This window comes from Molossus molossus, unplaced genomic scaffold, assembly GCF_014108415.1.
Source record: "Molossus molossus isolate mMolMol1 unplaced genomic scaffold, mMolMol1.p scaffold_m16_p_1, whole genome shotgun sequence".
Classification (NCBI taxonomy): Eukaryota; Metazoa; Chordata; class Mammalia; order Chiroptera; family Molossidae; genus Molossus; species Molossus molossus.
The window spans coordinates 145,327,736-145,355,347 of record NW_023425344.1 but is presented as its reverse complement, the minus strand read 5'-3'; the positions used below and the strand labels follow the sequence as shown (position 1 = coordinate 145,355,347).

Genomic DNA, 27,612 nt, shown 5'->3' with positions numbered 1-27,612 from the left:
CATTCTACAGGGATTCAGGAGCAAAATTAAATGGTAGACATAAAAAAAGCAGTTTTCTGGGGCCTCTGATGTAGGAAGTTTTTATAATAGCCTTTGTATAGAACACACTATCATAAACCAAGGTCAGCATCTAAGAATCAGAGCAGCTATAAAGATTACTGAGAGTACTATGTCTTCTGCAATATTTCCTCTCTAAAGGAAATGGAAGCTCACCTTGCTGTTGAGTAGATCCATGTCCAGGTCAGCCTTCTTGGCCCACTTTTGCCAAAAGTTGGGATCATCCAGAGAAATATCTGTCCTATTTTCAGAGGCAACAAAGCTTGCCTAGTGAGGAACAATGGAACAAAGTTGACTATATTATTTTTCGAGCAATGGGAAACCAGTAACCACTTATAAAAAAAAATATATATATATACACACACACACACACACACATATATATATATTCTTTTTTATCCTCATCCGAGGACATTTTTCCATTTTTTGTTCAGATAGAGTGGGAGGGAAAGAGAGGAAGAGAGAGAGAGAAACATCAACGTGAAAGGGACACATCAAGTGGCTGCCACCCGCACGACCAACCAGGACCGGAAACAAACTGCAACCAAGGTAGATGCCCTTAGCGGGAACCGAACCCGGGTCTCTCTGGACCGCAGGCCAAAGCTCTAACTGCTGAGCCAAACCGGCCAGGGCTTAAAAAATATATTTAGCTCTTCCCAAAAGCAGCCTGAGGTGACCTCTGAAAAAGGTTCGTTATTTACTTGATCCAGAAAACCTCACAAAATCATGCAAACCAAGAGGTTCAAATGTTCACGTTCACTTTAAAAACACGTGTGAGCCCTAGCAGGTTTGGTTCAGCAGACCAATGAGTCTCGGGTTCGATTCCGGTCAAGGGCACATACCTTGACTGCCGTTCGTCCCTAGTCCTTGTTGGGTTGTGCGGGAGGCAAACAGTAGACGTGTCTCTCTCACGTCAATGTTTCTCTCTCTCTCCCTCTTTCCCTTCCTCCCACTCTATCTGATGATAAATGGGAAAACAACCTCGGGTGAGGATAAAAAAAAAAAAAAGAACACCTGTGAAACTATCCAGACCATCAAGACTTAGTGGTATGCATATTCGAAAAACCACCAAGTATTTGAAGGATGTCACTTCAGAAGCAACGTGCGCCATTCCATCGTTATAATACTGAGGTTGGCAAGTGTGCCCAGGCCAAACAATGGGGATGGACACAGGGTCAGTGACCCAAAAAGAGTACTAAATTTTGCTGCACATACTTAAAAGTGAGGAGAATAATGCTGAACTTAAGGATTTAGATGTAGATTCTCTGGTCATTGAGCACATCCAGGTGAACAAAACTACCAAGATGTGGCACAGAACTCACAGAGCTCATGGGCGGATTAAGCCATACATGAGCTCTCCTTGCCACACTGAGATGATCCTTCCTGAAAAAAAAGCAGATTATTCCTAAACCAGAAAAGGAGGTTACACAGAAAAAAAGATATCCCAAAAGAAATTGAAGCAATGAAAAAACTTATGGTCTGGGAGTAAAAGCAGCATAAAATAAATAATAAAACAAAAAAATATATATATAAATTCTAGAGATTCTGGTGTTTATCTCTGCTTCTCCAGCATCTGGCACAGGTAGTACATACCTTGGCAAAAGTAGAACCTTTTCCTTCAGACTCAATGGTGATGGTTGTGGTTCTTCTTAACAAGATCTGGTCAATGTCCTCTTCACAAAATTTGGAGCCCTCATCATCTTCCTCCATTATGGCTGCGTATGCTCCTTTGCGTAAGAGATCTTCAATTTCCTTCTTGGAGAACTGCTGTATCTACAAAATCCAATAGAAAGATGAAAAGACTATCAAAATAATATTATCTAACCATATCACAATATTTTAGTTTGTTACATTTTACGAAATGCAAAGGTTGCCAGTTCCATTTTTGGTCAGGGCACATGACCGAGCTGTAAGCTTAATCCCTGGTAGGGAGCATACAGGAGGAAGCCAATCAATGTTTTGCTCTCACACCGATGTTTCTCTCTCTCCCTTCTTCTCTAAAAATCAATTAAAAAAAAAAAGAAGAAGAAAGAAAGAAAAACTGAGAATCACAATAGGATGGTTAGATTCTAGTGACAGAATCTAACTCTATGACCTATGTCTCCTTCTAACTCTATGACCTGGTACAAACATTATCAATGGACTAAGAGGACTCACTCCAGTAATGTTGCCATCACGACCACTCATGGACTGAAGCACAGCCTTATCCAATCCCAATTTGAGGCTAGCCTTATCAAACATCTCTCTCTCATAAGAATTCCGAGTGATGAGACGGTACACCTTCACAGCTTTGCTCTGCCCAATTCGGTGACATCGTGCTTGGGCCTGGTTATAAAACAATGGAAAAACAGAGCAAAGTTAACATAAAATTGGGGGTCGGGGGGCTGACTCAAAATACCAATTCATATCTATGAAGCAGCCATGAGATCAACTCAAAATCAAAAGTCAATTTTGAGATAAGATTATGCCCTATCATGTAGACCAAGGGTCAGCAAACTATGGTCTGCGTGGTCACCCGTTTCTGTAAATAAAGTTTTACTGGAACATAGTCCTACCCATTCATTTACATATTCTCGATGGCTGCCTTTCTGCTATAAGAGGTGAGTAGTTACAACAGAAACTGTATGTTCCACAAAGCCTAAAACATTTACTATTTGGTTCTTGCAAGAAAAAGTTTGCTGACCTCTGATCTAGACTGCCACTCCTAGCTAAGTAAACAATTCCACACTCTCTGAAGGACAAGTCTTTCTAAGAAATCCTGATCCCGCTGAAAAACCTCTCAGGTTATAGTTAGTTAGTCCCTAAAACAATGATTTCCTTTACCTGCAGGTCATTTTGTGGATTCCAGTCAGAATCAAAGATGATGCAGGTATCAGCAGCTGTGAGATTAATACCAAGTCCACCAGCCCGGGTGCATAGTAAGAAGACAAAACGATCTGAGTCAGGCTTGCTGAAGCGATCAATAGCAGCCTGTCGAAGGTTACCTCTAACTCGCCCATCGATACGCTCATATAAGTACCTGTATGGGAGTCACAGAAAAAAATTTTAATTGACTAAGCAGAAAAAGAGAGCAAAAAAGCAGAGTTGAATCAATATCAGTATCTCCGTATCTCTAGTTGACCAAAACCTTAACAGGAAGTTGAGAATGACAGTCTTAAATACTTCTCTTATCCCAGTCCTAATCAAATTAAACTCAGGCCCTACTACTTTTTTGCAGCTTTATGATGAATACAGTAAACACAAGGCAAGGGACAACTCTTAGCTCACCTTCTCTGGATTAGATAATCCTCTAGGATATCTAGGCAGCGTACCATCTGAGAGAAGATCAGAACCTTGTGGCCACCAGCTTTAAGTTTTGGAAGTAATTTGTCAATAAGAACCAATTTGCCAGCTGAACGAACCATGGCCTGCAAGTGGAAGTCATGAGGTATAATATGGCAAGCTTCTCGAAATTCTGTTAGGATTTTTTCTTCTGCACCTGTCAAAAGAAAAATCATACTTGATGGTGAGGTCCAGAAAAATATACTAAGACTTAACTGAGATAAGAAAGCAAAGAAAAGAGTAATCTGACTTGAAATCAACATATTATACACACAGAGTATCAGCAACCAAAAAATTCTAAATCATTTTCAATTGTGTTGACAAAATGTTCCAAGTAAAGTAAAGCTTAAAATTATTAATTGGGTAAAAAATATATAAATGTGTAGACAAAGACATACAAACCACTATTACCACCCTACTGGCATCTAAAACAAAAACATTAAAATAAAGTACCAGTAAGGACATTTATCCAGAGGACAGAATGACTTGAGTAGTTTATTCATGAAATTCCAAACAGCAAATCCTAATTAATTTTGGAGATTATGTAGGATCTAGCAGGTAGAAAAAAGCTAGAGAAAGATATTTCACTTAAGAATTGTTTTAAAAGAATTCCCCTCCACTCCCAAATTAGCCCGAAGCAGGCAATGATCCATTGATCCTGGAGAATATAACTTAGAAAGAATACAGGTAATATATAAATGGCAAGTATTTTCCAGAAATCTCCTCACCATTGATGAGATATGGATGGTTGCAGCATTTGCGCAACTCCATCATTGTGTTGAGCAGATTAGGCATGTTAGTATGACCTGCCCCCTTGGAAAGAAAGGAGAAATTCTTCTCCAAAATAGCCCGGTAGTATTTCTTCTGGATGTTCGTCAGCTCTACTTCAATAATAGTTTCCTGTTTGGGTGCCAGGTTTTTTTCAACATCCTCTTTCAGTCTTCTCAGCATCATTGGCTTGAGAATGGCCTGTAGCTTCTGAACCTGAAACAGTGGGAAAGAAATCAATAACATGAGGAAAAACATTCTCACATTATGTGGAAACATTGAGAAATATAATGAGAGTTTACCAATATCTGAAAAATGTAGATTCTGGACAATGCCAAAGATAGTGTGGGCACAAGGTTATAAGAAGTTCAGAAAGGCCTTTGATGCCTATAGTAATAAATGCCTGTCTAGTACAAACTTTACCTTTTTTGTCTGAGGTTAGTACTTCACCAGATACAGACTTCCTACCTGTTCCTCTGTCTTGAGATCCCCAAAGTCCTTGAGGAATTCTGATTCTGAGGGAAACTGTGATGGTTCCAAGAAATGAAGCAAGCTGAACAGCTCCTCCACAGTATTCTGCAGTGGTGTTCCCGTGAGTAGCACTTTGTGTTCCTAGAAATGGAGAAAAAAGAAGACTGAAAAGACTCAGAAACACAAAGGGCTTTTGGGGGTTTCTAGCAAGCATATTATTTTAGCTTTACTTTCTTTATCTGTAAAATTATGGGAATGGACCAGATTACTATCTTAACTAATCTTTTACTTGCTCTCTCTCTTGATAAATACAAAACATTCCAGAAAACCTTTGACATCATTTAACATATTAAATTAACTTAAATATTATGATAATTTAAAGAATAAAGAAATATTCAGCACGTTTTTTCCAATTACATATGCTTCTCCACACTCAATTCCCCACAGATAAACTAGTATGTCCCCTCTAGGGAAGGTACCTGTGCTGGATTAAATATGGCCATTAATTCTCTGTAGTTCCTCCTATCAAGGTTCACCCCTTGAATCTGGGCTTGCCTTGTGACTTGGTCTGACAAAGAGAATGTAGCAGAGTGATATTGTGTGAGTTTCAGAGCCTATACCTCAAAGGCATTGCAACTTCTGCCTTTGCCCTCTTGGAACACTGTCCTGATTCTACCATTTAAGGAAGCAAAGTCTGGCCAACTGGAGAAATGACAGGCCAAGTGGAAGATGACCCAGGTGCCCAGATGACCCAGGTGCCCCAGCCAACAACCAACACCAATCGCTAGCTGCAGTTGCATTACTGACTCCAGGCAAGACCACTAAAAGAATGGCCTAGCTGAACCCAGCCCAAGTTGATAAGCTAAAGAATCATGAAAAGTATAGCTGCTGTTGTAAGCCACGAAGTTTTAGAATATTTTATTGTGCAGGATTAGGTAACTAATATAGTATCCCACCTCTCTACCTGACTGAGAACCTCAAACCCACAGTTGCCTTCCCATTCTAAAATTTTTATGACTTTAAGGTTACCATTCCCACAGACCATATACCCACCACCCAATATCAAGATTCCCATTGTTTTTTTTCCTTTCTGCTAAATTAGGGGTATAATTCTATAGGACTTGGGCTTATTTTAATACCAGGTGTCTCTGCCCACAAGTCAGTGTGAGGAACTCACCAGGTCCATGTGCTTGAGACTATCAAGCAGCTTGCAATTACGGTTCTTTAGTCGATGGGCCTCATCAATGATAACACAGCGCCATTCAATTTCACGAAGCTCAGGACAGTCTGACAGTATCATCTCAAACGTGGTGATCAGGGCATCAAACTTGTACGCGCCTGGGATGAGGCGCCCCTAAGCATGAAGGTAGGTCAATTCAGAAAAGGCCTAAAATGTATCTAAATAAGGAGCTCTTCTGAATTATACATTTTATTTTCTTTATTCAAGCAGGCTTAATATGAAATACAAACTGCACCATCTTCCTCTTCTATTACTGTTTATCTTCCTGATAAACAGTACCAAATCACCCAATGTAAGACATATTGCATCCTCAACATATTCAGCTCCCTGGAAAAGTGATGGACCTCATGAATAAAGATGGACATTTTCAACTCTGTAGTAAGCCTAGCTCATGTATCTCAGCCCTAGATCTTTTGCTGATTAACAATGAAATCCACAATGTTGAGTAATTGCTAAAACATACAAAACAAAACTAAAAGGGAAAATCACTAATATAATGTGTGATAATACTGGTTACTGTCTAAAAATAGACAGAATTGAATCACCTTAATAAAATTAAAGGCAGTAAAATATAACTTGAATAAATTTGGATTTATTCCCAAAAAATCACAGTAATGATTTTTCTGTAAAAAATTCGTAAAATCTGGTTAAAAAAGAATTGATTATTCAAATTTTTATTTTTAGATTTACATAGAAAAAACTTATCTTGATGAAAATTTTAAGACTTTTAAAAATAGGTGAAGGAAATGGCTTAAGTTCACCACTGGAATTAAAGTGGAATTAAAGTGGCTAAATGAATTTCACTCTGAAAAATTCTTTTTTTTTTTTTTATCCTCACCTGAGGACATTTTTTGATATTTTGTTCAGATAGAGTGGGAAGGGGAGAGAGAGAGAGAGAAACATTGACATGAAAGGGACACATCGAGTGGTTGTCACCCACATGACCCAACCAGGGCCGGGGACAAACTGCAACCGAGGTACGTGCCCTTATCGGGAACCGAACCCAGGTCTCTCCAGAACGCAGGCCAATGCTCTAACCGCTGAGCCAAACCAGCCAGGGCAAAAAATACTTTCTTGATAAAAACTCATCAATTCTGATAAAATTCTATTTAACATGTATGTATTCATAAAGTCAGAACTTCCACCAGTTCAAAATTGCCACTAGATCAAAATATCAAAGTAAAAAAAATGCCCTGCACAATCTAGACAAAAAAATGCCTGAAATCACAGAAAGCCTCAACAACACTCTTTTATTCATATTAAAGTCTCTAAAATACCAGGTACCTTGGCCGATTCTTTCTAAACTGTAATATTTTCATGAAATACAACTCACCCGTGAATCTTTGCAGTACATTTCATATTGCTGGATCATCTGCCGGCTGGCCAGACTGCCATGGTACACAATAGTGTTCATCTCTGTCCATGTATTGAATTCTCGCTCCCAGTTAGTAATTGTGGACAGTGGGGCAATGACCAGGAAGGGACCATGGATGCCTACATTATATACCTCCTGCAAGAAGGCAATGGACTGAATAGTTTTGCCCAATCCCATCTCATCAGCCAAGATGCAATTCTGCCTGCAAATTCATCATGGAAAATGAAAAACATGTCAAAAGATATCATCTTTCAAAAAGTATGTTAAAAAACCTGTTTAAATAGAAAATAAAAATAACCCCAGACTAAGCCTCCATCTATAGGCCCACTCTTTTCTTTACCTGTTATACCAATTAAAGAGCAGCCAATTGACCCCTTCCAACTGATATTCCCGTAACTGGTTTCTGTTTTTATACTCATGTGACAGCTCCAACTTCTTCCAGGCACTTGCCTGCGGACGATTCTTAAAAATAGGAAATTTGAATAAATGGGGTGGAGACATTAACAAAATTAGGTAAACTTACTATGTAGTTCTAGTAGTTGAAGTCAATTAAAAAACACTATGTCTTGGATTAAAACATGTTAAACACATTCAAATTCATGAGTTCATAATGACACTTTTTTAAAAGAGGGAAAAAAACCCTACTGGTCACTTTTGGAGGATGCTAGGAAACTACTTCATTGTTTTAAAAAGAATATAGCATTTATCTTGCTTTCCTATACCACCTGTAACCAAACAGTAAGTAAAACATATATCTTTTTATAGAAGATTCTGGCTAATACATAAAAAATGAGAGAATTAAAGTATCATCATTTTAAAATCCTTCAAGGATGGATCTAGGTTGCCCTGGCCGGTTTGGCTCAGCAGTTAGAGCGTTGGCCTGTGGTCCGGAGAGACCCGGGTTCAGTTCCCGCTAAGGGCACGTGCCTCGGATGCAGTTTGTCCCCGGCCCTGGTTGGGTCGTGTGGGTGGCAGCCACTCGATGTGTCCCTTTCACGTAGTTCTCTCTCTCTCTCTCCCCCCCTCCCTCCCGCTCTAGCTGATCAAAAAATGGAAAAATGTCCTCAGGTGAGGGTAAAAAAATAAATTAATAAAAAAAAGAATGGATCTAGGCAATGATGCTAAATGGTTGATATCATAAAAGACAACCTAGAAGCATCACTTATGAAGTAGATTTAGTGGCTTCTCTTCCCCATCTGGTCAAACCTTTAGAATAGTGATAGCGTATGGAACTTACTACAATTATGAAAGTTTTATTACTAGCCACATGTAACTACTGAGCATTTGAAATGTGGCTAGTGGCTACTATAGTGGACAAGGGAATTCTAAAATGTTCTAATGAATAGTGCTGCGTTACATGTAACCATTACGTGAAATATAAGTCACAGAAAACATGTTAAAAGGTTTCAACAGGAATGCAATTGGCAAACTTCAGACTATGGGAAATCCTAGAGAACAAATCACCAGGTTTCTTCCAGAGAAAATGGCAAAGGAGTGAAAGGAAACCAAGGGGGAACTATAAGAGAGATTTAAGCCATATCAACTAATTAATATAATATTAACAATAGATAGACCTTATTTAGTATTCAATTCAAACAATTTAACAAAAACTAAAAGAGAATCAGGAAAATATATACAGTGACTGGTTATTTGATGATACTTAGGAATGGTTCAATTTTTTCAGGAATAATAATGGTATTTTTTACCTTTAGGTATAAATACTGAAATATTTACATGTGAAATAGAGAAATCTGGGATTTGCTTCAAAATAATATGGGAAACAGGGAAGTGAGTGGGTAGAGAAATAAATGACACAAGACTGGCTATGTGTTCATTGTTAAACTTGGGTAACAGGTACATTTTACTATTTTTTTCAACTTGTATATGTTTGAAAATTTTCAGAAAAATCTAAAAACAATATAAACTTCTATAGGGGAAAAATTAAGTTATTGCCCATATTTACTTTATACTCTAAATGCAAATGTACTTACCACCCTTTTGAGTTCTGGGTGCCTTGACTGGATCCGCTTAAATTCTCGAATCTTGCCCTCATCAACATCCTCTTTCAGCTCCCATGTACTATCCTCATAGGGCAGAGAGCACCATTTCACCAGGTAGTAAATTACAGGCTAAGAGAGAAGAAACCAAAGCCTTTATACACTGATTCTGTGTTATCTGCTGTTGTAAAAGAATAAGAATTTGACTATAGATGTAGAACACAAAATGTCAACACCTTAAAAAGTGTTGAAAAAGTCAGGCTGAAAGTATCAATCATATGCTCACCTGCTGATGCACTATGGCTTTCAGCATTCTTCCAGACAATTTATTTTTTTTTATCCTCACCCGAGGATATTTTTCCATTTTTTGTACAGATAGAGTGGGAGGGAGAGAGAGAGAGAAACATCGACGTGAAGGGACACATCGAGTGCCTGCCACCCGCACGACCAACCAGGGCCGGGGACAAACTGCAACCGAAGTACGTGCCCTTAGTGGGAACCGAACCCGGGTCTCTTCGGACTGCAGGCCGACGCTCTAACCGCCGAGCCAAACTGGCCAGGGCTCTTCCAGACAATTTATTAGAATCTATTCTAAAAGTGAAATTTCTACCCAGTAGTTTCTAGAACAATAAGCACTGACACATGCTCATCAACCAAGCACATGAGAGAGAAAAATATTATTGTCCTATATTGTGTTGAATTGGTTTCAAATTAGATATGGCTCTGTTCCATATTATTCTCCTGGCACTAAATTTGATTCAGTAGTAGCCAAACTTTAAGAAGCAGGGAACAAGATAAACCCATAGGAGCAGAGCAGGGTGAAATCATGGGGCCTTCTGAGCTCTTGGGGCTCTTTTAGTGCAGATGCTAATTCAAAGAGCAATCATATGATGGAAAAGAGATTTCCTTGAGAGCCTCAGAAAGACAGGAGATAACTATGAGAGGTTCACTGAAGGCAGATAATAAGACTACAGAGGAAGGAGAAATGCTGAAGCTCCAACTACAGTATTATGCTCTATGTATGCATTCCACTGCAAGGGAAGGGCCAGTGACCAATGGTAAATGGCTCTTATTCTTATGACTTACAATGATACCTGCCTAAACTGCATTTCCATTTTTGGCTTATATGAAGCAAGAAGGCTTAGACTGGGCCTAGTGCAACAGAAACCTTTAATTACCAATTTATAAAACAGCAAGCAAGAAGTTTTCAGAGTCAAAGATCAAGAATCCCTAGAATTAATCTAGTTGCTCTTGTACCTTTTTCTTTATTGTAGTGATTCAGGTCATTTTCTACATAAAGCTATTTGTTCAGGTCACACATTTCCAACATCGTAACTTATTTTTCCATGGACATTAATATTTATTATAATATTTATTTCCACTATCAGGCAATGTAAAAAGGATGATAAGTTAAACTCATTTTGGAGAGGAAAAAATGAGTACACAGAATGTTATTATTCAATGTTGGCAGCATAAATTCCAGTAGCAGAATACTAAAACATTTTCATCTGTCATGCCCATTGCAACACATTACAAAGGGCCCTGATCAAAGGCCAATTACTTTTGGAAGGGCAAGTATGGTGGCAGAGAATAAGGCTGAGAAGGCTGACATCCTGAAAATAATAAGAATATAACAACAACTACCTGTCCTGACTAATAACTGGTCCATTCCCAATCACCTCCCATAAATAAAAAACAAACAGTAACTCCCACCCCTAATCCAAAAAGCAGAATATATGTTATCTGAGACATGGTTGCTAAGATTTGAAGACACTGAACTGTAAAAGGCCACTGACATCTAAGGTTTTACCTGAGCGACGCTGAAGGCTTATAAAATAAACTTTGGATTTTACAGAAGTAAGACTTTGACTCTTAGGTCCCATAAGGATGATGTATGTGAGCAGGTCACTTAGCTCATGACTGAGCCCAGTTCACCACTGAGCACCGATAGCTTAATGAGATTTTGTTGTTTTCTGCTCATCACTGTGTAAGTAATAAATGTCAAAAGTGATAACTTTAAGAAATATGGCCCTGCAAAGCTAAACCAACAACCACTACTTAAAGTGAAAAGGAAACAAATAGTTATAAGGAAATGGTTAGTCATAGCCTAAGTAAGTTTGAAATAAATTTAAATGAGAGAATGTTGAATTCACTGGTGGCTTAGAGCTCTACGTTTCTTGCTTGGAAAATTTTAAAAAGCTATTTATAAATCTGTATTAGTACTTTAGCATATTTAAAATCTGCTCTCCAATCTAAAAAAGCATTAGTGCAGTGATTCGCAAATCACGCTATAAAGGAGAAAATGCTGGAGAACCAATTTAAAAATACAGGTCTCTACATCCAACTCTAGACTTACTGAATATGAATCTGTGGAAGTGGGGCTCTACTATCTATTTAAAAGGATAGATTCAGCCTAGCCAGGGTGGCTCAGTGGATTGCGCATTGTCCCACAGACTGAAAGGTCCTGGTTTGAATCCCGATCAGGGCACATGCCTGGGTTGCAGACTCGATCCCCAGAAGGGGGGGTGCAGGAGGCAGTCAATTGATGTTTCTCTCTCTCTCCCTTTCTTTTTCTAAATATTTTATTCTTTATTGATTTTAGAAAGAGAGCAAGGGGGACAGAGAGAAAGAAACATCGATGAGAGAGAACATCGATTGGCCGCCTCCTGCATGCTCCCCACTGGGGACTGTGCCCTGACTGGGATCAAACCAGCGACCTCTTGGTGCATGGGTCGATGCTCAACCACTGAGCCATACCGGCCAGCTCTCTCTCTCTAAAAAATAATCAGTAAGACTTCCGGTCAAGATGGCGGCATAGGTAAACGCGGTATCGCGTCCTCCCACAACCACATCAGAGTTACAACTAAACGACAGAACAACCATCATTCAAAACCGCCTGAAATCAAGCTGAATGGAAGTCCTACAACTATGGAATTAAAGCAGCAGCCATATCCAGACTGGTAGGAGGGGCGGTGGCGTGAGGGGTGGCGGCAGCGGCGAGACGGGCTGGTCCCACACTCACGTGTGGCGGATAAAAATCAGGAGGCTCCCGCGGCTGGGAAGGTCCTTCCTGAGGACTGAGGGGTCCCCGTCCCACACCAGGTGCCCCGCACAGGGTTCCAGTGCCAGGAAGAGAAGTCCCCATAACTTCTGGCTGGAAAAACCAGCGGTAACTGAGGCTCAGGGAGGCTGAAGTGGCTGAAGCCCCAGGCAGCTCCCTAAAGGGCTGGCGCACGGACTTATCAGACTCTCTCCCTCTAAGCTTGGAGGGGAGGCAGCTCGAGGGGCACCAGAGACATACAGGGAAGAACTGAGCTGTTTGGCTGGAGAGGGGGCTTCCTCGGGGACAAACGTGCTGTAAGAGGCCTTTGTTCCTTTGGTGAGCCCTTCCCGGGGCGGCAGATAGTCTCCATATCTGAGACTCCAGCAACCTGGCTCACACTGGTAGCCCCGCCCTGCTGACTTCCTGAGGCCCCGCCCCACCCCACACAACTTTCAAGCCCACCCAAGCTGTTGCCACTTGCTTAACCATAGGATCCTGTCTTGGATCCTGCTTCAGGTTTTCCCTAAATTCTTTCAAACAAGCAACATCGGGTCTCAGCGAGCCCCATACCTCTCATTAAGTAATACACAGAAACAAACACAGAGAGGCAGCCAAAATGAGGATACAAAGAAACACGTCTCAAATGAAAGAACAGAACAAAACCCCAATAAAAGAACTAAGCGAAAGGGAGATAAGCAACCTAACAGATACTGAGTTCAAAATACTGCTTATAAGGATGCTCAATGAACTTAGTGAGAACCTCAGTGAACTTAGGGAGGGCCTCAAGAGCATAAAAAAGGACCAGTTAGAAATCATGGATACACAGTTAGAATTGAAGGAGGCATTAACTGAAATAAAGAATAATTTACACAGATTCAAGAGTAGAGTATGTAAATCCAAGGAGCAAACCATCGATTTGGAATATAAGGAAGCAAAAAATCCCCAATCAGAACAGCAAAAAGAAAAAAGAATCCAAAAAAATGAGGATAGTGTAAGGAGCCTCTGGGACAACTTCAAGCGTGCCAACATTCGCATCTTGGGGGTGCCGGAAGGAGAAGAGAGAGAACAAGAAATTGAAAACCTGTTTGAAACAATAATGGCAGAAAACTTTCCTAACTTGGTGAAGGAAACAGACATACAAGTCCAGGAAGCACAGAGAGTCCCAAACAAGATGAACCCCAAGAGGCCCACACCAAGACACATCATCATCAAAATGCAAAAGGTTCAAGACAAAGAGAGAGAATCTTAAAAGCAGCAAGAGAAAGGCAGTTAGTTACCTACAAGGGAGTTCCCATTAGGCTGTCAGCTGATTTCTCAAAAGAAACTTTGCAGGCCAGAAGGGAGTGGCAAGAAATATTCAGAGTGATGAAAACCAAGAACCTACAACCAAAATTACTCTATCCTACAAAGCTGTCATTTAGAATCGATGACATATAAAAACTTTCCCAGACAAGAAAAAGTTAAAGGAGCTCATCACTACCAAACCGTTATTATATGAAATGATGAAGGGTCTTTTGGAAGAAAAAGATAAAATGTATGAACAAACAAAATGGCAATGAATACATATCTATCAACAATGGAATCTACAAACAAAATGAACAGGAAGAACAGAAACATTCTCATAGATACAGAGAACATTTTGTTGGTTGCCAGTTGGGAAGGGGGTTGGGGGAATGGGTGAAAAAGGTGAAGGGATTAAGAAGCACAAATTCATTGCTAGACTGACAAACCTCAAAGGGAAAGGGGTTGGGGGGGTGGGAAGAAATAAACCAAAGAACTTATATGCATAACCAATGGACACAGACAATAGTGTGGGAAAAGGTGGGATGGGGGGCGGGAGTGGGGAGGAGGGGGTCAATGGAGGAAAAATGTGGAACATCTGTAATACATTTTACATCCAACAGTAAAGATTTGAAAAAAAATAAAAAAATAAAAAAATCAGTAAAAACATATTAATAAATAAAAGAATAGATTCAAATGTAATAGGTCTATTTTAATATAAAATGAAAATGGCCTTGGCTGGTTTGGCTCAGCAGTTAGAATGTTGGCCCGCAGACCAGAAAGACTGGGTTCAGTTCCCGCTAAGGGAAAGTACCTCGGTTGCAGTTTGTCCCCAGCCCCAGTTGGGGTCCTGTGGGTGGCAACCACTTGATGTGGCTCTCTCACACATCGATGTTTCCTCTTGCTCTCCCTCCCGCTGTATCTGAAGATAAATGCAAAAATGTTCTCGGGTGAGAGAAAAAAAAATGCATTTAACTGATGATAAATTCAGGAAATAAATAACTCTCAACAACATAAAGTGATGAGCCTATAGAGGTATTTTTATATTAATAAATTTGGATATTTATGAAGTATCCCTCTCCCAAACTCTCACACCCAAGTGAATGTAAAGGGTCTCCTATATAAAATCGGAGAGAAAATGAGACCAAGATGAATGAATGAATGAGTACTTGTTTTTTCTTTTTCATCCTCACTTGAGGACATTTTTCCTTTTTTTTTTTTTTTTTGTTCTTGTTCAGATAGAGTGGGAGGGGAGGGAGGGAGAAGAAGAGAGAGAGAGAGAAATATCGATGTGAAAGGGACACATCGAGTTGTTGCCACCCACACGACCCAACCAGGCCGGGGACAAATCGCAACTGAGGTACGTGCCTTAGTGGGAACCGAACCCAGTCTCTCTGGACCGTAGGCTGATGCTCTAACTGCTGAGCCAAACAGGCCAGGGCTGAATGAGTACTTGTAAACATAGCTCCCAGTACTTACAAGTTTAACTTTATGGAAATATTTCCCTTTAGCCTCTCTCCCTACTCCCTTACCTTACCAATATAAATCTAAGTATCCCTCAGAAAAAACTTGTAATACCTTTTCCATCCAAGGGACTTTTCAGCCATATCTGAAAAATAAAGGAAGGGCAAGCAGACCAGCAGAAATCTATAAAAGGCCTTTCGTGTTTCTCCATGACCCAACTCACCTCCCCATTGTCCTTGTCAATACTGTGAGACTCATCCAATATCCTATCCACCTCTACGTAGTCTGGATTGAAGGGCTCTTCATCCTAGAGGAATTATAAAACCCAACAATAAGATTGAAAGATCACTGCTTGATGACCCTATTTATTAAGAAAACAGAAACCATCAGAAGAAAGTTCCATATTTTCAGAATATCAAATCCTACAACCTACCTGCATACATCTTCTTGCCTGTTATCAGAGCAAGTGTCTCTTATCCCTAACACAGGCCATTCTCTTCATATATGCTCTGGTTTCATACCTTCTCGCATTTTTAGGAATTCCTCTCTACTATATCATTCTCATAAACATAAAAATATGCTCTATTTCACATCTTAAAAAGACCTCTCTTGACTCTACACACCCTCCTCCCACAACTATTTTTCTCTTCTGCTTCATATTCAAACTTTCCTAATAGTTTTAAATACAGCTTTTCCACTTCATCACCTCATTTCCTGGCACTTATCACAATCTGAATTATTTTTAATCTCCCTCCCTAGACAGTGAGGTGCAGGCAAACACAGACCTTGCCTGACTTGTCTACCAGAGTGACTAGCACAAAATACGTGATGAATAAATGAATGACTAATCAGGTTAAATGCCTACCTATAAAGGCAGATTTAAATGACATCTGAGTTAGAAGAGCTGTTTCAATGATCACATATTGTATATCTAACAACAGTTGGAATGGAATTACAGCTCCATTGCACATTTCACATACTAGGCTTTAAAAGAACACGGATGAAAAAAATGCAACCAAATTATCATTTTCACATAAAAATAAATTATAAAGCCTACACGGTCTATAATCTATAAAGAAGACTTGCCCTCTCTAGGTAATGTGGAAAATAGTTCATTTATAGGCAAACCTGATGGTATAAGGTTAACTTTATCAGTTGTATTCAGCCAGAACAGTGTTTTTTTGCTGAAACTACAAATTATTCCATGTCTCAGTCTTTTTTACTAGACCTCTTCCCCTTAACCTCTAAGAAGCTTTGAAAAATAATCCTTCTCAAGGCACTCAGAACTCTATAAAAAAATATAAAGATAAAAAAATCCCCATTTGGCAAAGGGACATGTACACAAGATGGAGAGCTAAATGTAGCTCTTACGCATGCTCCAGTGTTTAGCAGTAACACTAGATATGGGAAATTAAAGTTCCTTTATCACTATTTCTAGCTATACTGAATTAGAAATTTGAGAAAATAAATGCACTCTCTTAATGATTTGGTTGTTTATGGCTACAGATTCCATCAACTGCTAAAGACTGATATTACAGGAAGAAGAATGCCTCGATTGGACCAGAGGCTGGTTTATCATGCATTTTGAAAACACTTTATGACTACTGAGCAAGTCAATATCAAAATATCCAATAATCTATAAGGAAGACCATATTTAGACATGGCAAAACTATGCATGGGGCAATTAAGGAAAGTCCAAAGTCCAATGTATATACCCATGTGTACCAAACAACTGCAAGTCTTTTAAAGAATCAGCCAAGGCTGATAGCCCTAACAATTTTTGTTTCTATGAAATTGATAGGCAATACCTATTCCTAATTACCTCATGGAAGAAGTGTCTCATCTGAGCCATTTTGGTTTTGAAGCGCTTTAGTTTTTGATGGATCCTCTTATCTTTCTCTAGCTGGGAGATGGTAGCCCATTCACAGTGCAGGTAAGAGCTGAAGGGGATGGAAATAGTCAATCATAGAGCAGAAAAGGGAAATTTATAGGCTATTGTTTGAGACTTTGGGATTAGCCAGAAGCAGACATAATGATTACATGCTTAAATGGGGAGATACTCTCTTAGGTCAGTGATTCTTAAACTTGAATTTGCACACCAACCACCTCGTCTGGAGTGGGCTTAAAAGTTCACATTTCTAAGCAGCACCCAAATGATGCTAATTCTGCTGGTCCATGGATTACACTTTGAGTATCAAGGTCTTAATCTTAGACTAAGGTATAGAGGATAACAAAGGATTTTATCAGAAACCACCCTCATCTCACCTTTGTACAGGGAAACAGTAAGAGTGGAGTGAATTCCTGAACTTTTCTCTAAATAGCCATTTTCCTCACTGAAAATAATTTGGGCTAGGAGGCTATAAAAAAGGGACATATTTCCACCCAGGATAGACTATACAGGAGAACTTTTTACAACCCTGTGGAGTTTGGGGTAAAAGCTTTTTGCACAGATCACATACTAGTTTTTATACTTGACAAAGAATTCTTCTGCTTCAGTATACTGTCCAGAAGGAAGCTGAGAAGGAAAAAAATTACAGTTATTAATACTTTATTTGCCAAAGAAAGAACCTTTAATTTTAACCGTATGTGGTAGAGCTTCATATGAATGCTCTCAAGATATATTACTGACTAAGGAATTAAAAAACCAACCTGGTACTTCAATACTAAAGGCCTGATAGGAAAAAATAAGCCTTTACCAATTTTAAACAGATAAGCAAAAGAGACATAAGAAAGTTCCTATTTTCCAGCTAACTTTCCTTCATCATCCCTCTTAACTACACTGTAGCAATTACCCTGATATCCAAAGGTGCTCATTAACAAAGGTCTGTGAATGTAGCATTAGGGGGTTGACAAAGAGGCTTCCGAGCCCTGGCCAGTTTGGCTCAGAGGTTGATCGTCGGCCTGTGGACCAGAGAGTCCCGGGTTCGGTTCCCGCTAGGGGCACATACCACAAAAAAAAGAGGCTTCCATTTGCCATAGCATGGATAGATCTTGAGAGTATCATGCAAAGTGAAATAAGTAAAAAAGAAAAGGACAAGAGCCACATGATTTCACTCATATATAGGATATGAAACAGAAAACAACAAAGATATAGACACAGGCAACAGTACGGTAGTTACCAGAGGAGAAAGGTGTGGGAAGACGTTGAAGAAGATGAATGGGGTCAAATATATATATGGCAACAGAAAGAGACTAGACTTTGGGTGTTAAACATACAATGAAATATAGAGATGATGCAATATACAGATTATAGAGCCACACACCTGAAACTTGTTATTCAATGTTATTAACCAATGTCACCCCCAAAAGTTTAATTTTTAAAAAAGAAGATAGAGGTCTCACCTCCTTCTTCACAATACGCATAGAAAGCACTTTGTCCACAATGGCTGCATCTTCTTCACTGGGATTCTCCTGCAGACAAAGATGCAGTCAGTCAACAGAGATTGTGAGCAGCAGGACAAACCTGTCAAACTCCTTGAATTGTCAGCTTACCACAAAGAACTGCATGGAAGGCAAAGTCTCGCCATCTGGTTCCTGCAGTGGTTCAGGAAGGATAGGCTCAGTTTTTACTGGACCAGTTACATCCACTTCTTCTTCTTCTTCATCATCTGTGATCTTTATATCCAGATCCTCTGTATATTTTTTTCGCTTAACTTGGCGGTTGGAGCGTCTTTTCTATGAAGGCAAAAATTGTTAAAATAATTGCTTAGTTTCTCAAAGAAAATACCTTTAAAACTATTTGTCTATTGTCATATAGTGAGATTTTACTTCAAAATCCCTGTGAGAAAATCAAACCAAAGAAAAATAAAAAGCTTAGTTAGCAAATTATATCATGTCAAACCATGAAATGTATTCTATGTATTGAATATACAGGGAGGGGCAAAAGTAGGTTTACAGTTGTGAGTATGTGAAACAGTTTATTCTTCTATTATTACTTGCTAATTACTGTATTATTTTCCATACAAACAACTCTAAACCTACTTTTGCCCCACCCTGTATATTATTTTGCTGAATTGTTTTATCAAAGAACCAGAATCCACCTGAAAGAAACCTGAGTATTACTGACAAGAAGATTTGGAAAATGAAACAGGACTCTTGGAGTGCAGGGTATAAGTTACTTCACACCAGGAACCCTGATGTGCAAAAGTGCAAATAGAATATTTTGTTTGTTTTAATCTTAAAGACTTTTTCTTTGAGGATTAAAAAAACATTTTTTTAATCTTTATTGTTGAATGTATTACAGATGTTCCTCATTTTTCCCCCATTGACACCGTCCTCCCACTCCTGCCCCCTCCCTCTTTTTCCCACACTATTGTCTGTGGCCATTGGTTATGCATATAAGTTCTTTGGTTTATTTTTTCCCACCCCCCAACCCCTTTCCCTTTGAGGTTTGTCAGTCTAGCAACCAATCTCTACTTCTTAATCCCTTCACCTTTCTCACCCACTCCCCCAGCACCCCTCCCATCTGGCAACCAACAACATGTTCTCTGTATCTATGAGAATGTTTCTGTTCTACCTGTTCATTTTGTTTGTAGATTCAATTGTCGATAGATATGTATTCATTGTCATTTTGTTTGTTCATATATTTTCTATTTTTCTTCAAAAATACCCTTTATCATTCCATATAATAATGGTTTGGTGGTGATGAACTTCTTTAACTTTTTCTTGTCTGGGAAACTCTATATGGCCACTGATTCGAAATGACAGCTTTGCAGGATAGAGTAATCTTGGTTGTAGGTTCTTGCTTTTTATCACTGTGAATATTTCTTGCCACTCCCTTCTGGCCTGCAAAGTTTCTTTTGAGAAATCAGCTGACAGCCTAATGGGTACTCCCTTGTAGGTAATTAACTGCTTTTCTCTTGCTGCTTTTGAGATTGTCTCTCTGTCTTGAACCTTTTGCATTTTGATGATGATCTGTCTTGGTGTGGGCCTCTTGGGGTTCATCTTGTTTGGGACTCTCTGTGCTTCCTGGACTTGTATGTCTGTTTCCTTCACCAAGTTAGGGAAGTTTTCTGCCATTATTGTTCCAAATAGGTTTTTGATTTTTTTGTTCTCCCTCTTCTCCTTCTGGAACCCCCAAGATGCGAATGTTGGCACGCTTGAAGTTGTGCCAGAGGCACCTTACACTATTCTCATTTTTTTGGATTCTTTTTTCTTTTTGCTGTTCTGATTGGGTGTTTTTTGCTTCCTTATATTCCAAATCGATGGTTTGCTTCTTGGCTTTACCTACTCTACTATTGAATTTGTGTAAATTATTCTTTATTTCAGTATGCCTCCTTCATTTCTGACTGGTCCTTTTTTATGCTCTTGAGGCCCTCACTAAGTTCACTGAGGTTCTCACTAAGTTCATTGAGCATCCTTATAAGCAGTATTTTGAACTCAGCATCTGTTAGGTTGCTTATCTCCATTTTGCTTAGTTCTTTTCCTGGGATTTTGTTCTGTCCTTTCATTTGGGACCTATTTCTTTGTCTCCTCATTTTGGCTACCTCCCTGTGCTTGTTTCTGTGTATTACTTAACAAGAGGTATGGGGCTATCTGAGACCAGATGCTGCGTCTTAGAAAGAAATTAGGAAAACCTGAAGCAGGATCCAAGATGGGCCAATCCCGTGGTTAAGCAACTGGCAACAGCTTGGGTGGGCCTGAAAGTTGGGTGGGGCGGGGCCTCAGGGAATCACCAGGGCGGGGCAACCAGTGTGAGCCAGGTTGCTGGAGTCTCAGATATGGCAACTGTCTGCCGCCCCAGGGTAGGGCTCACCAAAGGAACAAATGCGTCTGACAGCAGGTCTGTCCCGGAGAAAGCCCCCTCTCCAGCCCTCGCTCCAATGCCAAACTGCTCAGTTCTTCCCTGTATGTCTCTGGTGCCCCTCGAGCTGCTCCCCTTCCAACTTAGAGGGAGTGAGTCTGATAAGTCCGTGTGCGGGCCCTTTAAGAGGAGCTGCCTGGGGCACCAGCCGCCTCAGCCTCCCTGAGCCTCAGTTCCTGCTTCTTTTTCCAGCCTGAAGTTATGGGGACTTCTTTTCCTGGCACTGGAACCCTGAGCAGGATGCCTGGTGTGGGACGGGGACCCTTCAGTCCTCAGGGAGGACCTTCCCAGCCGAGGTATCCTCCTGATTTTTATCCGCCACATGTGGCTGTGGGACCAGCCCATCCGCCGCCGCCCCTCCTACCATCCTGGATGTGGCTGCTGCTTTAATTCTGTAGTTGTAGCACTTCCATTCAGCTTGATTTCAGGTGGTTTTGAATGATGATTGTTTTGTAGTTTAGTTGTAACTTTGATGTGGTTGTGGGACGACGCGATACCACGTTTACCTACACCACCAACTTGACCGGAAGTCTCCATTTTTTTGCTTTAATAAATAGAAGCATACTATATGTATTGTTTTCCTGCTTATTTTTTTAGTTAACAATATTTCTTGGAGATGTTTTTCATATCACTATATTTGAGAGCTACCATATTCTTTCAAGTGGTTGATAAAGTATTTAAAATTAAATAATTTAAGTAATACTTGGGAGATCATGATAAAAAATTGGAAAAAGTGGAGAAATAAAATTATTTTTTAATTATAATCATATCACCTGAAAATAGAAAATAATCAACTGAGTTTATTATAAGCAGAAATACTGAAATTGAGCAAACTTCCTTGGTATAAAACAGTTAAAAATTAATAGCTTTCCTACATAACTCAACCAGAAAATATGATGAATCAATGATAACAAAAAGATTATCTAAAGGATAAAATTTAGCCAAATATATAAAAAATGTGTGCTGAAAACACTATAGGATAGCCCTGGCAGGTGTGGCTCAGTTGGTTGGGCATCATCCCATGCACCAAGAGGTTGCCAGTTCCATTCCTGGTCAGGGTATATGCACAGGTTTTGGGCTCAGTCCCCAGTACGGGGGCCATGGAAGAGGCAGATGATCCATGATACTTCTCTTTCTCATCAATGTTTCTATCTCTCTCTCCCTCTCCTTTTCTTCTCTCACTAAAATTAATTTAAAAACATATTTATAAAACAACAACACTATAAGAGAAAACAGAAAAGACCTGAGTAAATACTAATACATACTGCTCTGGAACAAGAAGACTTAATTCTCCCTTATTACAAAAATTTGACAAAACAAGATTAATAAAATGTTTAATTAGATAAGCTGATTCTGAAATTCAAATGGAGACATAAACATCTAAGAATAACTAGGAAAATTTCCAGTCAAGATGGCACCATAGGTAAACACGGTACTCGCCTCCTCCCACAACAACATCAAAATTACAACTAAACTATAGAAAAGCCACCATTCAGAACCACCAGACACCGAGCTGAATAGAAGTTCTACAACTAGGAAATTAAAGAAGAAGCAATGGAGACTGGTAGGAGAGGCAGAGGTGCGAATCAGCTGGTCTCACACCAACGTGAGGCGGATAAAAATCAGGGAGATACCTCAGCAGTGAAGGTCCTCCCTGAGGAGCAAGGGGCAACCGCCCACACCAGGCTCCCAGCTTAGGGTTCCAGTGCCAGAAAGAGAAGTAAGTCCCCATAACTTCTGTCTGTGAAACCAGCAGGAACTGAGGCTGAGGGAGACTGAGGCTCCTGGAGTCCCAGGCAGTTCCTCATAAAGGGCCTACACACAGACTTACTCGGACTTGCTCCTTCTGTTGGAGCTCCTTCTCGGACTTGCTCCAACAACGTTGGAGAGGCAGCTCGAAAGGCACCAGAGACATATGGGGAAGAAGTGAGTTGTTTGGCATTGGAGCTGAAAGGGCAGCTTTCTCCTGGACAGACATGCTGTCAGAGGTTGTTGTTCCTTTGGTGAGCCCTCACCCACCACGGGGCAGGCAGATTGCTACCATGTCTGGGGACTTCAGCAACCTGGTTCACTGTTTGCCCCGCCCTGGTGATTCCCTGAGGCTCTGCCCCACCCAACCTTCAGGTCCACCGAAGAGTTTCCAATGGCTTTATCATAGGATTTGGCATGTCTTGGATCTTGCTTTAGATTTTCCTAAAATCTGGTCTCAGTGAGCCCCATACCTCTCGTTAAGTGGCCCCAGGCCTGGCACTAGAAACAGCCAGCCTTGGTTTACAACTTGGCTTTTCCTGGGTACCTCCAAGCCCAGCACAAGAAGCAGCCGTCTGCAGATCACTTTGTAGCTTATGTCAGATGGCCCAGGGTAGAATACAGGCAGTGGCTGACCTTGCCCCAGAGACAGCACACCCAGTGGACAGCTTCAGACCACGTTGAAGCACTACCGTCCAACCACCTCCACAAGTGACACTCTCAATGAGTGGACTCAGTGGGTACTAGAGCCCTGCTGAACTAAGTCTTGCTCTGTCTGTGTGGTGGGCTCTTATCCTGCTGATCCTCCAAGAGAGACAGAGGCCAGTGGTCACAGCCAGTCCTTGCAGCTCATCAGCCAGAGTAAATACTTCCCAATGACATGCCAACAGCAAAGAAGACTCAATTACAACAGAAGGGTGTACAGTCCACACGAGGGGTGCACCTCAAGGGTCCAGCGGGGGTGATCAGGGAGGCTGTGCCACTGGACCCTACAGGATACCTACAATAATAGGCCACCTTTGAAGCCTAGGAGACATAGCAACTCTACCTAATACATAGAAACAAACACAGGAAAGCAGCCAAAATGAGGAGACATAGAAGCATGTCCCAAGTGAAAGAACAGCACAAAATTCCAGGAAAAGAACTAAACAAAATGGAGAGAAGCAATCAATCAGATGCAGAGTTAAAAACACTGGTTATAAGAATGCTCAAGGGACTTAGTGAGAACATTAAGGGGACTTAGACCTTCAAGGAACTTAAGGAGAACCAAGGAACTTAGTGAGAACATCAACAAAATAAAGAACCAGTCAGAAATGAAGGATGCACTAACTGAAATAAAGAATGCAAGAAAATGAGGACAGTGTAAGGAACCTCTGGGACAACTTGAAGCGTACCAACATTCGCACCATGTGGGTACCAGAAGGAGAAGAAAGAGAGCAAGAAATTGAAAACCTATTTGAAAAAATAATGACAGAAAACTTCCCTAACTGGGTGAAGGAAACAGATATACAAGTCCAGGAAGCACAGAGTCCCAACAAAATGAACCCAAAGAGGCCCACACCAAGATACATAATCATGAAAATGCCAAAGGTTAAACATAAAGAGAGAATCTTAAAAGCAGCAAGAGAAAAGCAGTTAATTACCTACAAAGGAGCTCCCATAAGGTTGTCAGCTGATTTCTCAAAAGACACATAGCAGGTCAGAAAGGAGGGGCAAGAGATATTCAAAGTGATAAAAAGCAAGGACCTACAACCAAGATTACTCTACCCTGTAAAGCTATCATTTAGAATCGATGGACATATCAAGAGTTTCCCAGACAAGAAAAAGCTAAAGGAGTTCATCACCACCAAACCAGTATTATATGAAATGTTGAAGGGTCTTCTTGAAGAAGAACAAAAATAAGAACAATAAAATGGCAATACATATCTATCAACAATTGAATCTACAAACAAAATAGGCAAGCGAAACAGAAACAGACTCATAGATACAGAGAACATTTTGTTGCTTGCCAAATTGGAGGGTCCTGAGAAGATGGGTAAAGATGAAGGAATTAAGAAGTACAAATTGGTTGTTAGACTGATGAACCTCAAAGGGAAAGGGGGAAGGAGGGCAGGAAGAGATAAACCACAGAATTTCTATGCATATATGTATAACCAATGAACATAAACAATAGTGTGGGGAAGGCAGGAGGGGAGCGGGATTGGGGAGTAAGTGGTCAATGGGGGAAAAAGGAGAGACATCTATAATACATTCAACAATAAAAATAAGATAAAAAAAAAAAAAAAAAAAAGAATAACCAGGAAAAATATGAAGAAAGAAACAAAACTAGGCCTTAGCCAATATTAAGGACAATACAGAGCTAAATTAACAAAGCTTGCTATCTTTCCAAAGAGAGATAAACAGGTCAAAGAAATAGTGCTCAAATACAGACTAAAATATTTATGTAGATTTAGACCATGATAGAAACAGCACTTCTAATCAGTGAGGAAAAAGTAGATAGTCTATATAAAATGGTATTGAAAACAAATGGTTAGCTCTGGCCAGTTTGGCTCAGAGGTTAGAGGATTGGCCTGCAGACCAATGAGTTGTGGGTTTGATTCCAGTCACGGACACGTACCTCAGTTGCGTCCCAGGTAGGGCCGTGTGGGAGGCAACCAGTTGATGTGTCTCTCTCACATCGATGTTTCTTCTCTCTCTCTTGCTCACTCTCTCTCCCTTTTACTCCCTCCCACTCTATCTGATGATAAACAGAAAAATGTCCTGAGGTGATGATTAAAAAGAAAAAGGCTAGCCACCTAGAAGATGAAAAAAAAAAATTACAAAAGGATCAAAGATTTAAAAGTAAAATAGGATGTATTTCTAAAAAACATGAAAGTATTTTTAAATAATCCTGGAATAGGAAAGGTATTGCTAATAAATTGACTAATTTCATCCCCAAAAAAGATACTGCCATGGCTGGTATGGTTCACTGATTAGAGCACTGCCACCCCCCCCAACCCAGAAGGGTCTTGGGTTCGATTACCAGTCAAGGGCATGCACCTGGGTTGCAGGCCTGATCCTGGTCCTGGTCAGGGGGCGTGCAGGAAGCAACCAATCGATGTGTCTCTCTCACATGGATGTTTCTCTCTCTCTCTCTCCCCCCCCCTCCTTCTCTCCCTCCCTCTCTTCTATTCTCTCTAAAAAAAAATCAATGAAAATAAAATCCTCAGGTGAGGATTAACAAAATAGAATTAAAGCTATCTGCATAATATAATAAATTATAAATAAAGTTGAGACAAATAATAAAACTGATACAGAAAATGCTATATCATACATGTCCTAAGAATAAGGATTTTTTTAAAACTAGGGCTCTTATTTTATTTTTAAAAGATTTTAAAACTGATTTTGAGAGAGAGAGAGAAAGAGAGAGAAAGGTACGAAAGAGAGACAGAAACATAGATGTAAGAGAGAAACATCACCTGGATGCCTCCTGCACACCCCTTACCAGGGACTGAGCCCATAACCAGGGTATATGCACTTACTGGGAAACAAACCAGCAATCTTTAGGTACACAGGACAACGCCCAACCACCTGAGCCATACCAGCCAGGGCAAGAATAAAAACTTTTTTTGAACAAGTAAGAAAAAGATCAGTAAAATAATTACAAGTGCAAACTAAACTGAAACCAATTTTTGTACACGTAATAGAGTGGCAATAATCAGAAAGTTTGATCAGATATTTGAAACAGGAACTCATACACCATTAGAGTATACATGGGCATGACCTCTATAGAAGAAAATTTGACAATACTCTTTGATTCAGCAATTCCACTTCAAAAATATTATCGCACAGATAAATCTATGCACATGTAACAAATCTCTGTGACATTACTTGTGGTAGAAGATCAGAAACTTAGTTAAACAGATTAAGATATAGTAAAAAAAAACAACAACAACAACGGAATACTTTCATTAAGATGCAACTATAACAGGGTGCACATAACCCACAAGAAACATTCCTAGAGCACAGAGCTTAGGTGATCTGAACTCAAAATGGATAAAAGACAAATGTAAGTCATGAAACCATAAAAATCCTAGAAGACATAGGCAGTAAAATCTCAGATATCTCATAGGAATGTTTTTGCTGATATATCTTATAGGGCAAGGGAAATAAAAGAAATAAACAAATGGGACCAAATCAAACTAAAAAGCGAGAGAAACCATTAACAAAATGAAAAGGGAACCCACTGTATGAGACATTATTTGCCAATGATATATCTGATGAAGGGTTAATTTCCAAAATATATAAAGAACTCAAAATCAAGAAGCCCTGGCCGGTTTGGCTCAGCGGTTAGAGCATCCGCCTGCGGTCCGGAGAGACCCGGGTTCGGTTCCCGCTAAGGGCATGTACCTCGGTTGCAGTTTGTCCCTGGCCCTGGTTGGTCGTGCGGGTGGCAGCCACTCGATGTGTCCCTTTCACATTGATGTTTCCCTCTCTCTCTCTCTCTTCCTCTCTCTCCCTCCCACTCTATCTGTGCAAAAAATGGAAAAATGTCCTCGGGTGAGGATAAAAAAGAAAAAAAGACAAACAATCTAATTTAAAAATGGACATAGGACCTGAACAGATGTTTCTCCAAAGAGCACATACAGATGGCCAATAGCCATATAAAAAAAATGCTCAATGTCACTAATCATCAGAGAGATGCAAATTAAAACTACAATGAGGTATCACATTACACCTGACAGAATGGCTACCATTGATAAATCAATAAACAACAAGTGCTGGCAAGGATATAGAGAAAAGGGAACCCTAGTACACTGCTGGTGGGAATCCAGATTGGTTCAGGCACTGTGGAAAATAGTATGGAGTTTCCTCAAAAAATTAAAAATGTGCCCTGGCTGGCTTGGCTCAGTGGTTAGAGTGCCAGCCTGCAGGCTGAAGGGTCTCAAATTTGATTCTGAGTCAAAGGCACATATCTCGGTTGCAGGTTCGATCCCTGGTGCTGGCTGGGGTCATGCGAGAGGGAAACAATTGATGTGTGTCTCTCATATTGAAGTTTCTCTC

General features: G+C 40.1%; 1 protein-coding gene across 7 annotated transcripts in view; it reads right to left on the bottom strand.

Moving 5' to 3' along the window:
• Window positions 1–27,612, bottom strand: part of CHD8 (chromodomain helicase DNA binding protein 8) — a 72,867-nt gene that overhangs the window by 14,175 nt on the left and 31,080 nt on the right. For all 7 annotated transcript variants that reach the window (XM_036252476.1, XM_036252510.1, XM_036252467.1 and 4 more), the window contains exons 6-21: window positions 18,510–18,692; window positions 18,360–18,428; window positions 17,477–17,532; window positions 16,840–16,957; window positions 15,241–15,324; window positions 9,224–9,361; window positions 7,573–7,694; window positions 7,191–7,434; window positions 5,795–5,971; window positions 4,615–4,758; window positions 4,107–4,362; window positions 3,325–3,535; window positions 2,881–3,076; window positions 2,215–2,382; window positions 1,651–1,830; window positions 214–324 (exon numbers count right to left, since the gene is read on the bottom strand). In XM_036252476.1, the coding sequence (XP_036108369.1) occupies window positions 214–324; window positions 1,651–1,830; window positions 2,215–2,382; window positions 2,881–3,076; window positions 3,325–3,535; window positions 4,107–4,362; window positions 4,615–4,758; window positions 5,795–5,971; window positions 7,191–7,434; window positions 7,573–7,694; window positions 9,224–9,361; window positions 15,241–15,324; window positions 16,840–16,957; window positions 17,477–17,532; window positions 18,360–18,428; window positions 18,510–18,692 (2,457 nt within the window). The remainder of the gene's footprint in view (window positions 1–213; window positions 325–1,650; window positions 1,831–2,214; window positions 2,383–2,880; window positions 3,077–3,324; window positions 3,536–4,106; window positions 4,363–4,614; window positions 4,759–5,794; window positions 5,972–7,190; window positions 7,435–7,572; window positions 7,695–9,223; window positions 9,362–15,240; window positions 15,325–16,839; window positions 16,958–17,476; window positions 17,533–18,359; window positions 18,429–18,509; window positions 18,693–27,612) is intronic.